General features: G+C 38.4%; 1 protein-coding gene across 2 annotated transcripts; it reads right to left on the reverse strand.

The window, feature by feature from the left end:
* Nucleotides 1-88: 88 nt before the first annotated feature.
* Nucleotides 89-8582, reverse strand: LOC149819478 (ranBP2-type zinc finger protein At1g67325-like). 2 transcript variants are annotated; one of them, XM_089984404.1, is made up of 9 exons: nucleotides 8509-8582; nucleotides 8107-8152; nucleotides 5491-5603; nucleotides 4139-4352; nucleotides 3987-4051; nucleotides 3814-3874; nucleotides 3568-3680; nucleotides 848-922; nucleotides 520-657 (listed from the first exon to the last, which is right to left on the reverse strand). In XM_089984404.1, the coding sequence occupies exons 1-8, from the start codon at nucleotides 8557-8559 to the stop codon at nucleotides 890-892; spliced, it is 696 nt and encodes a 231-aa protein (XP_089840530.1). In that variant the 5' UTR covers nucleotides 8560-8582; the 3' UTR covers nucleotides 520-657; nucleotides 848-889. The 2 variants fall into 2 exon arrangements, with proteins under 2 accessions (XP_089840529.1, XP_089840530.1); XM_089984403.1 differs by lacking the exon at nucleotides 848-922 and having other exon boundaries at nucleotides 89-657.
* Nucleotides 8583-11268: the final 2686 nt, after the last annotated feature.

The raw sequence follows: 11268 nt of genomic DNA on the forward strand, positions 1-11268 counted from the left end.
GGGAAACCACACACAGCTCCAATTCAAGGCTTCCAAACATAGCCTCAATACACTTCACAACAATTGTAGCAACAGCAACCCCACAAAAGAGAAGACAAAGCCATTTAATTTAGCCAGATAATAAAGTTTCTTTCTTAAGTTGCAGTTTTCAGACAAAAGCCATGTATATTTTGACTGGCAAAACCAAGAATCAAAGGGCTACAGAAACATTGAGTAGAATTCCTGTAACAAGAATTTGATTTGAACATCTCCCTCAAAAAGATTGCATTATGAGCTTGCTTCTATCCAAGCCACCAAGCAACTCAACCATGCACATAACTGTAGAGCTAAAAGAAAAGCTAGAAAACAGCCAACTCTCAGAGTACAAATATCATGGGACGACACCCCACCTCAGGGGTGCATAGAAAGTCATATCCAGATTTTTCATGCTACATTTTCAAGAGAAGGGAAGCCATGCAGGCATCAGTACGATACCTCCTTGTCTAGGTCAGTTAGGTGAGATTGAAAGAAGTCCTACTTGCTGCTGTCAGGCTTTTCAGCCCCACATCCCTTACGGTTGCACACAGTCCGAAATGGGTAGTTCAAATTGTTGCATTTGCTACAGGTCCAGCTACCTTCAGGGGCATCTGAGTCCTGGTGTGCAGACTGGTTAGAACCCTGCAAATCCACCACCAAATGTCATACATACCCACGTGCACACACACAGTCATTCCATCCATTCATCCATGGACAGATTACACACAGATGGAACACAGAAAAATCGTCCAGATGGCAAAAGCAGCTGAGCATGTGACTATGAAGCAGACAGTCACCTACACCACATGAAAGATGAGTTATAGTGGCATACCCTATAGCACTCGAGGCAGGCATCCATCAAACCAGCCAGATATTAGGCTGACATAAATAACTGAATATGCGACACCTGCTTAAAGTTTCATATAAAGCAATGTTTTAAAACTCAAGTGACTCAGAAAGAGTTAACCTGTGAATCTTTATATATATATATATATATATATATATATATATATATATATATATATATATATATATATATAATCACTAGAATATGAGAACTGGAAATATGAGAACTAATTGTGAACTGCTATTTTCATGGATCTTTTGTCCTTTTCTCTTGAATCTAACCGTATGGATGTGATCTACATGCTTGGATTTATAAGAACCCGCTCTTGAATAATCCAATTTTGATGCATAAACGTGTTTTTTTTAAGGTTTTAAAATCAATGGCTCATAATCTTCATAAATATTCAAGAATTCAAAAATCACATTTTTTCATCGAAAATACATGATCCAATAATTGATTCCTAACAAATTCACCATGCCAAGCATATCCACATGGTTGGATTTGCAAAAAAAGTGTTGGAAATGCTCATATTCTAGTTACTATATATATATATATATATATATATATATATATATATATATTGGTTGGTGCCTTCTAACACCTTAGGGTGTGGACATGAAAGAGGCGGTTTTAGTCTTCAATATATTATCGCATGTTTTGCAAATCAGACAATATAAATGTGATCTCTGTAGTGTATTTAGTGGAAACCATGCATTAGATTAGAGGATTTTTATGTTTGTGTTTCTAAAGCAATCTAAAATTGAAGGGCATGCATCTAAATTTTGGAAAAAAAATTCAGGCTTCTCAATGAAATAGTTTGGTCCAAAGCATGTTTTCTAGTAAACAAGCAATTACAAACACATCTGCATATTCATATTCAGCAGAAACCACTTGCAACATTGCAAATTAAAACTGTCTAGTCCTTGTCCACACTGGAAGGTGTTAAGAGGGACCAACTACCACACATGCACACACAGGGGGAGAGAGAGAGAGCATTTGAATATCTTGGATCTCAAAATAGGCGTATCGAACATGGCATGAGGCCCATGATGAGATCCAACTAAAACAAATGTTGAATCTACAAAAGAGATTCATGATTCTCTGGCTTGATTGGGGTTAGGCACAGATATGTGTATCTCAAATATATGAATCTCAAATCCCAGTTTGAGATACGTGCATTCAAACACACCCATAAGGAATTTAAGATATGTATATCTAGATGGACTTTGTAATATTGTGTATGTGTGTGCAGGGGTGGGGGGGAGGAAGGGGGTGTTAGTTTAACTTAATGTTCTTTTATATTAATGTTAACAGCATTCAACTGATTGAAATGACTAAAAAACTCTAAAAAACGATGATAATTTTGAAATTATGAAGTTTCTTTCAAGATATAAAAAAAGTCACTTTCAATTTTTCGAAAAAAAAAGTCCTTTATTACTTTTTATAAAATGTGTGACTTTTTCTTTTTCCTTCAAAATAAAAGACTCTCCACTCCTAAAAGTAACCAAATTTTAAAAAATTGTCATTGCTTTTGAGGATTTTAAGTCATTTCAATCAGTTAAATGCTGCTAACATTAATACAGAAAAGCTTAGTAGAGACCATAATTTCACAGACTTGAATGTTTCCTGCTATGTCACAGGGATTCGGCCAACCAGGTGCGGCACCCACGTCGATGCAATGCGACGCGGGTGCGGCACCTGGTGCGGTCAACCCGACCCTGGGTGCGGTCAACACACCCAGGTCATATATGTCCAACTTTTGGACTTTAAAAAAAATCGCCCAATGAAATGGGCTGAGGAGAGGAGGATTAGGGCAAATTTTTTTGGCCCTAATCCTCCCAACCCCGACGCTGGCAACGACCTCGAGCTACCACCGAAGTCTGGTACGTATTCTGTCTCTCTCATTCTCTCTCTCCCCTCGTCTCTCAATCTCTCTCTCTCTCCCCGTAATACACTGATTCTGCCCACTTGTTCTCAGCTCAAAATCACAGTTTTTTGGTGTTTTTTCTCACATTCAACACCATATATGTGATATATAGGTTTTGTTTAGTGGGAACCGGCTTTTGGATCACCGGAACCTGACCTGTATACAGGTTTTTCCGGTGATTCAAGAATCAAAATCAATGGCGGCTATGAAGTATGAAGGTATCAGTTTTTTTTGCTCATAATAACATATTTTTTCATCAAAAAATCATGATCCAAGAGTCGATTCTCACTAAAAACATATATATAATTTTTTATATTTTTGCCCTCCTGCACCAAAGTTTTTTTAAAGTGCTGCATCGCCGCACCCGCACCCATGTGACAGATTTCCAGCAATAATACACATAATTTTTTCCTTATCGGTGAACATCAAAATTCACTTCTAAATGGATTGTGAAAGGACATTCAATATTGAACTTTAGCACACTGCAACATGAAATGAATAGTCTTGGGCCACATAGTGGCATGCAAACAACAGAATTTAACCAAAAACATGCCTGGGCATGTCACAAGTCTCTTAACTCCGTCCTACAAAGAATTGATATGATACAAAGAGCATTTACCTTCACATAATGTGAACCTAGAGAGAAGCCATCTCTCTCTGGATTTTAGGTGTTTTATCACTTTTCCCAATAAACACACGCATGCACACTCACACAGATGCACAAAGATTGATGACATTTTCATTTTGAAATGTTAAAAGCCAGAAGTAAGAGAAATACAGGCATAGGTCTTTGAGCTCCGCATTTCTTCATGTTGCAACTGGTTCTGAATGAAAAGTTCACATTTTCACACTTTGGGCATATCCAATCCCCTTCATATGCACCATCAGGTCCTGTAAAAGAGCCAAAATGATTTTCCTACTGACTTCATCACTAAAACATCAATGTAAATAACCCATCATACATAGAATAAAAATTCACAGTGAGAACCCGTAAACTACAATTAGAAAATATTAGAATAGTTACCACCACGACGTTTTCGTGAACCATTGTTATCTGCAGCAACCCCTGACCACCGTCCTGGCACCTTAATTTTCAAAAAAAAAAGAAATTTATTCATAAAAACATATATAATACTGGTCATTTTGTAAATGACTTTAAACGAATTAAAGCAAATGGCAAGTGCAGCAATTTAATACTGGCAGTGGAGATCCCCAGAACCCAAATCCATAACTTCCATTCATTGAAGCACCTGGTCCATATCCTGCACATGGTTCACCATAAAATTAAGAAAAATTAGAAACATGGAGAATTGATGATACAAGTAATAGACATCAGAGATGATACAAACCTCCAAAGGAACCAGGTGAAGCATATGCAGGGAGAAATCCATAGGGGCTTGACGCACTTCCAGGGGTCCCATAGTCATAATGCATTCCAGGTAGTGGTAGTGGAGGTCCATAATTGTTTGGCATTCCAAGAGGGAAGGGTGGTGCAGCCCCAACACCACCATGATAGAAAGGAACCTGCCCATAGGCAGCAGGAATTGGTGGAGCCCCCATTCTCTGCCACACAATTCAAACAAAACCCGCCATAAAAAAGGACAAGGGCAACCATCATAGTACCATTAATAAGATTATGCTTACAAAGTGACCAATAGTTGACAAAATACCAGAAAAACACATTTTTACCCAAGTCAACTGAAATAGCAATCTACTAACAAACAATATAACATGCACAATTCCCATAAATAACAACCACAAATGCAATATCCGACAGTGAAACCTTTTACAAGTTGCACCTATCTAACAGTTGAACAATTTTTTTATGTCATAACGGTTTCCTTAATATTTTCATGTGAAATATAAGCAATTTATCGTTGACTCTTTTTTTGATAAATAATGCATAGTGCAGTGGTGACCTCATATGACAGTCTTGGCTTGCAGTTCCACAACAAAATCCTCTTTTATCCACACCAGAAACCTCTCTATGACTAGTGTCATTGTGCAAATGCTAAGTGCTGACATTATTTTGCAAGGAAAATAATGAACATGTGAACTATTCCACAACTAACACTGGCAGAAACATTACAGAATACAAAACGCTCAGTGGCTGCATAACGATACCCCAAAACTGAACTATGAAACACATTCTAAGATTACAAAAGTAACTGCACTATATGAATGCAGAGATTTGTGGTATATGCATAAGCAAGCATATACCTAGAAACAAATGCACATATAAACACAAGTACAAGCTAAATGAGTAAAAATAGCTACAGATTAAGATTATATATGACCATTTTTCTTTTCTATTACAACACCTATATCTTTGACTGAGTACAGCCATTGACAAGAGAATAATTAACAAAAATATCAGCTCAACATTAAAAAAAAAATCATACCAACTCTTTCAACATATGCAAGCAGGAATCACAATATTAGATGAAAAGAAAATCCACAAGTACAGCAGGATGTCTAATTGCAAAAACCAACTATTGCATTAAAAGAAATTCAATAATGCACAAACAGATAACCAGAAAATAAGAGCACTCTGACAGACATTTGGATAGTGAATATGACTGTTTACAATTTAACTCGAGCCTAAAAAAAAGCTGAAAATATATCCAGATGACCACTAACGTCTATGCAGAGGTAAATATTTATAAAATTATGATTGATATTAAACATCAAAAGCACATACTGGAGCTGTTTGAGGCCTAGGAGTGGAACATTTGGTTCTATTGCAAACTGTCCTGAACCCAAAATTCACATTTCCACACTGAGGGCAAGTCCAATCTCCATCATTTTGACAAGCTGGAAAACACAAAATGTAGATTAACTTAAGAAAGAATTGCAAAAGTGATGGCTGCCATCCTAGTGAGCCATGACATTGCAATTTTCTACAGAATGCAGGCACTTTTGCTCAATAAACAAGTTCATATTGCTTAAATGGAATAACTATCAAGAACGATCAGAGATCCAGTCAAAGCATTGGCGAAAAAAGGTCAAGATTTCCACTGACATATATGTTGAACAGGCTCATTCTGCATCATCCCAAAGGGAGTTAAACAAATCAGGCACCATCACCATGGGGGTCGCCCGAGTGGCCAGCGGGGTGGTTGTGAAGGTGTTGAGTTGAAGACCCCGGATCAAACCCCGCTAGCACACGGGTGTGTCTGTAGCTTTTAGAGGTGGGCCACGTAAGTCAGAGTGGTTGTGAGGCCCCACCAGAGGTTTCCCTCACTTCGAAAAGGGTTCCTCGTCATAAAAAAAAAGGCACCAACTGCAGAATGAGAAACATCCTTGAAGAAATCATTGCAATAAAATTTCATGGCATAAGATGCACACTCATGTGTTTGTTGTCTGTCTGTTGTATGCAGAGAGAGAGAGAGAGAGAGAGAGAGAGAGAGAGCATGTGGATTTCTGGATTTAGCAAAGGATTATCTCTTTCCAAGGAAAAAGATAAATTATCACCTTGCTATTGTCATCATATTGAACCTCTTTTATTCGTGATTTTATGAATTAAAGTAATAATTTTCCACACTCCAGACTACTACCGCCCATCCTTTTGGGTGGGTTAAATTGTTAGTAGAACATGTAATGATTTTGCTAAGTGAAGGAACCAACCATCTTCTAGATTATGATCTTCAGCTCTATCTTTGTTACCAGTCTCCTTTTTCTCATTTTCATATTAATGGGCATGGTTTTTACATTAAAAATATAATTTTCTGTCTCAAATTTGCAATGTGTCACAACTTTTAGTTTATATTAGACCTCACAACTGACAATACAAACTTCACAGCACTGTTTCAAACAAACAGCATTCTTCCATCTTAAGAAGCTACGGGGTTTCCAAATTTGTTTGTGTCTGCCTTTTTTTCTTTCCATTTTGTAGACACAATAGGAACAGGCCTAAAGTTCAAAATCATATCGGCGTTCATCTATGTCACATAGGTAACGGCGCGGATGCGGCACTTTAAAAAACTTGGGTGCGGGGGTGTGGGGAGGGTATATATATAATTTTTAACCAAACCCAGCAGGCCTGGGTTCAGGTATATATATACACACACAGACACATGTATGTGTGTGTACATATATATATATATATATATATATATATATATATATATATATATATATATATTAGATCAAACTGGACTTGGCTAGGGTTAACCGAATCTACTTTTGGACAGAAATGGACCTTGGTGTGGTTGACTTCACCTGACACAAAAGACACCATGTCCAAGTGTCGCACCTGCATGGGTGCGGGCCTGCGAGTGTGTTGCCCTGTTAGAAGTACATAGGTGTTCATTGTGGTGAGCATCATCTTTGAGAGGTTATTGTTCCAATAAATTGTAAGATAAGACTCCCCAAAAGTTTGATGCAAAACATATGAAAATACTAGAGATAGAGATTATTGTCATTGTACAATTCCAAGAATTTCATGCTACAGAAATTCGAAGAAGTCAGTCATATCTTTCTCCATTAACCAGGATCAGAAGCCACTAACTCTATCGATGTCTGAATATACAATCATATGCAATCTACCCCTCAAACGGTCTGCAATCACATTTCCATGCACCGTAGCTCCATGAACATTCGATTCTTCAGAAGAAAAAGAAATTTCACGCAAAGTTACAACCACACATAAGAGAAGAGGCTGCAAAACATCAGCTCTCTCACAGCTAAAGCTACAGGGCAATCACGAGAGGTTCCAATTTTAACATTTGTAAAAACAGAAAAAAAGAAACAACAAAACAAAAGAGTCCGACCCCGTGATGTAACCCAAAAAAGGAATATCATTCCACACAACTGTAACACTGTTGATCCTACACCAGTGAAGATCCAGGAGCCAGAGCAACCAGCTTCTATTCTAACCCAAAACACAAGGAATGTGATGACAAGTGGGGAGTTTGAGGTGATTCTCAAGAGGTCTTCAGATGCACCCGCTTGAGCGAAAAGGTAGGATAAGTTGGAAAATTGAAAATTTTCCCTCTCTTGCAAACTCACGAGAAAATCATAAAGGCATAGTTCACAACCAACCAAACAAAAAATGCACATGATACTTAATCTTAACCAAATGCAGAAGTTACGGAAAGAAGGGAAAACGAAAAGAGGCATAAGTGCGAACAGTAACAAGATTAACAGAAACAAAAATAAGAGAAAGAAGGAGCATGAGAAAGGGGAAATAGTTCCGAGTTCAGTAGTTATCTTAAAGCTTTCAGAAAAGTAACATAACCATTGGAAATCTACAGATGCCACAAAGAAGAATAACACAAATTGCTAACATCGTTTCACGAAATTGCACGGCACTTACTATCATTGCGAGAGCGTTTTGATCCGAACGAATTCCGATTGTCGACCTAAACAAACAAGTGAATAAGCAAGCGAACATGAAGTAGACTGTTCTAGTGAAAATCAAACACAGAAAACCAAACGAACGATGCCAAACGAGAAAGAGAAAGTGATTATGGAAACAAAACCCAGATTCGAAAGCTATTAAAGAAGGGAATAGAAGAACGCGTTGTGTAGTGACGATTATATAAAAAAAACTAGGGTTTTAGCGATTGATGAAAAACCAAAACCCTAGTTTACCGAAAAGCTTGGAATCAACGATTCTCTTGACCCAAACACGACGATCTCTCGGTTTCGATGAGAACTCTCGAAACGGAAGACGAAGAGAGAGAAGGTCAGCAATTGCAGAAGGAAAACAACGTACCTTAGCGGACGCCATTGGAGGAGAGAGAGAAAGAGAGACCGACGCCCTCATCGCTTCTAGGGGTGTCAATGGGTCTGGTTTGAACTGGACCCGACCCGTACCAAACCCTATAGGGTCAGGGTTTGGTAATAGATAAGAAGGTTCGATTAGAATCTGGGTCGGACCTGAACGGTCAGATTAATATATGGAGCCCGGTATGGTTTGTGAAATTTCATACCAAACCCGGGCCCGACCTGAGTTCCAACTAAGATCCGCAATTTTTCAATGTAAAAAGAGAAAAAATATTGTTTTACCAGTTATGGTCCGATCCGAGTCTGGTTCATGTAATCCTTACACGATTCGGGTATGGATTCTCATATTCTAGGTCTAATTGGACCTGAATCCATACCCAGTACTATCATCTCAAATCAGGTTCGAGTATGGTTCTACCTGGGTTGGAACCAAACCAGGCCCGTTCCTAATCGCTTTGAGAAAATACAACAAATATGGATACCGGGATTTTCTCAGGGGAAAACATCACGATAAATTGAAAAAAAAGCTTTTAGGAAAAGTATCGGCAATGTCTAAAAATCTAAACATTATAAAAAGCGTTCTTAGAGAGCAAAAAACGTGATATTGAATTGTAAGTGGTATTTTAAAAATAAAATTTTTGGAAGTTGTATGCAGTCACAAATTTGTATCTTTTTTTATGGTAGTAAGCATGGATCAGAAATATCAAATGGGTTGGACTTGGGTGGAATCTTACCATATCTGAATCAGAATCTGAAATGTAACCAGTAGATTTGAATCCGATCCCAATGTACATTATGGTCTGTCTTAAAAGATCCATATCTGAAAAAACATATTGGAACCAGATGAGATATCCAACCATATCCGATCTGTTTGAAGCCTCCAAGTCTGTGGACAGCAGTACAGAACTCCTGTTGTCGTCGACGGTTTGCAGGTTCAACCCGGTCACTAATTTTGGTTGTTCGTAGGGGTGCCAACGGTCGGGTTTGGTTCAGAGCCAGGAGGAACCAGACCCAACTTTACATATCTTAATTGAAACTTGGGTTGGGCCCTGGTCTGGTATGAAATTTCACAAATCATACCCAGCTCCATATATTAATCGGACCCTTCAGGTCCGACCCGGATTCTAATTGGGTCTTCTTATTTATCACCAAACCCTGACCCTAAAGGGTTTGGAACAGGTCGCCCGACCCGTTGACACCCCTAGTGTTTGGCTTAATTAGGCTTAATCAACAAATCGGATTTGGGTCTCATATCCAAAAAAATTATTTAATCTGTTTATTGGATTAAGTAGACCAAGTGGCAAGATTCAGTGTGAAGCTTTACATTTGAATCTGAAAAAGTCTAAATCCAACAGATATCCGCATATGGTTTACATATAAAAGCATATCCAGTTAGCTATTCAAAACCAGATTTTTCTGAATCAAATCCGACCTGTTTACATCTCTAGGCCTAATAACTGACGTGAGCACAGAGTACATATTAGAACTCTGAGCAGTCCTGATCCATTTTCATCCTCAAGCATAACTGCTTAATAGCCCACTAGCCCAGTATGTTCATTCTTCAAAGGGGCTGCAAATGGGCCGGATATGGGTACATTACCCATCCAAACCATAAGAACATGAGCCGATGCTACATTAAAAATCTGATAAGAAAGATATATTTATGTGAAAGGAGAACATTAGTTACACTGTAGAGTATAAAACTCATAGCTGTCAACATGGAACCCAACTCAAGCTAGAACTGGTTCTCCCAAATTAGAGGTCGGGTGGCCTCCTACCTGACACCAGATTAAGGGGCCGACACCTATTTTGTCGTTTGGGAGTGGTCTCCGGTTGGCGGAAGGATTTCGGTCCGCATTGGAAGCAGATCAGGTCATGCTGAACATGAGCGTTTTTTCTCATACCCACATCGTGGCCATCCGATTTGCATTTTAAAAAGCTCGAAAGTCGACAAAACCACGTGGCATTCATCCAAAATGCAAACAGACGGCCACGATGTCGGCATGAGAAAAAACGCTCATGTTCAGCATGACCTGATCTGCTTCCAAGCCCCTTTTGCCTACAAGGTTGAGCCTCCCACACACAAGGAGAGGAAACCTTGGCCACCTTACATTTTCAAGTTTTTTTTTTTTTAAAGTCAAGTTGGGGTTAGGCAGACCCCAAACAGTATCATTTTGCTGTAAATTTTGTATACATTTAACAATCAACCTCATTGGGGATAATTTTCAAAAACTTGAATTTATTTTTCTATACAAAACTTGATTTCATAAAGATCATTTGGCATACCAAGTATAGAATTTTCAAACATGGAAAAAAAAAGTGCTGATTGGGTAGACTTTGTCCGTATTTTTTCGAACTTGAAACATCCCAACAACAAAAGGTGGTGGGAACTAACTAACAGATCCTGCCACACAAGCGAAGCCTCCGTTGGTGACCTTGGCACTATTTTTAGTGAATACAAATCCAAAGATTTTGTTGACTAAGTAGGAGCAGACAATTGTGTTTCTTTCACAATGGAGATACTTTTCCACTTCAAAAGTACAAAAAGGCCAATTGAAAAAAAAAATGCCAATCGCAGAATTTTTAGACCAATAAACTCAGATTTTCGGAACTCGTTGGGGGGAAAGCACGAGAAGGTTGTAAAGACAAGTTGCTAATGGGTCCTACAAGTGTATCATTCTCAATCATTCATTAGTCATAGACTCTGCTGGACGTAGAGGCTGTTATGGCAATATGGGGTTAGGCCGAC

The sequence above is a fragment of the Nuphar pumila genome, chromosome 13, assembly GCF_984573655.1.
Source record: "Nuphar pumila chromosome 13, dmNupPumi1.hap1.1, whole genome shotgun sequence".
NCBI lineage: Eukaryota > Viridiplantae > Streptophyta > Magnoliopsida > Nymphaeales > Nymphaeaceae > Nuphar > Nuphar pumila.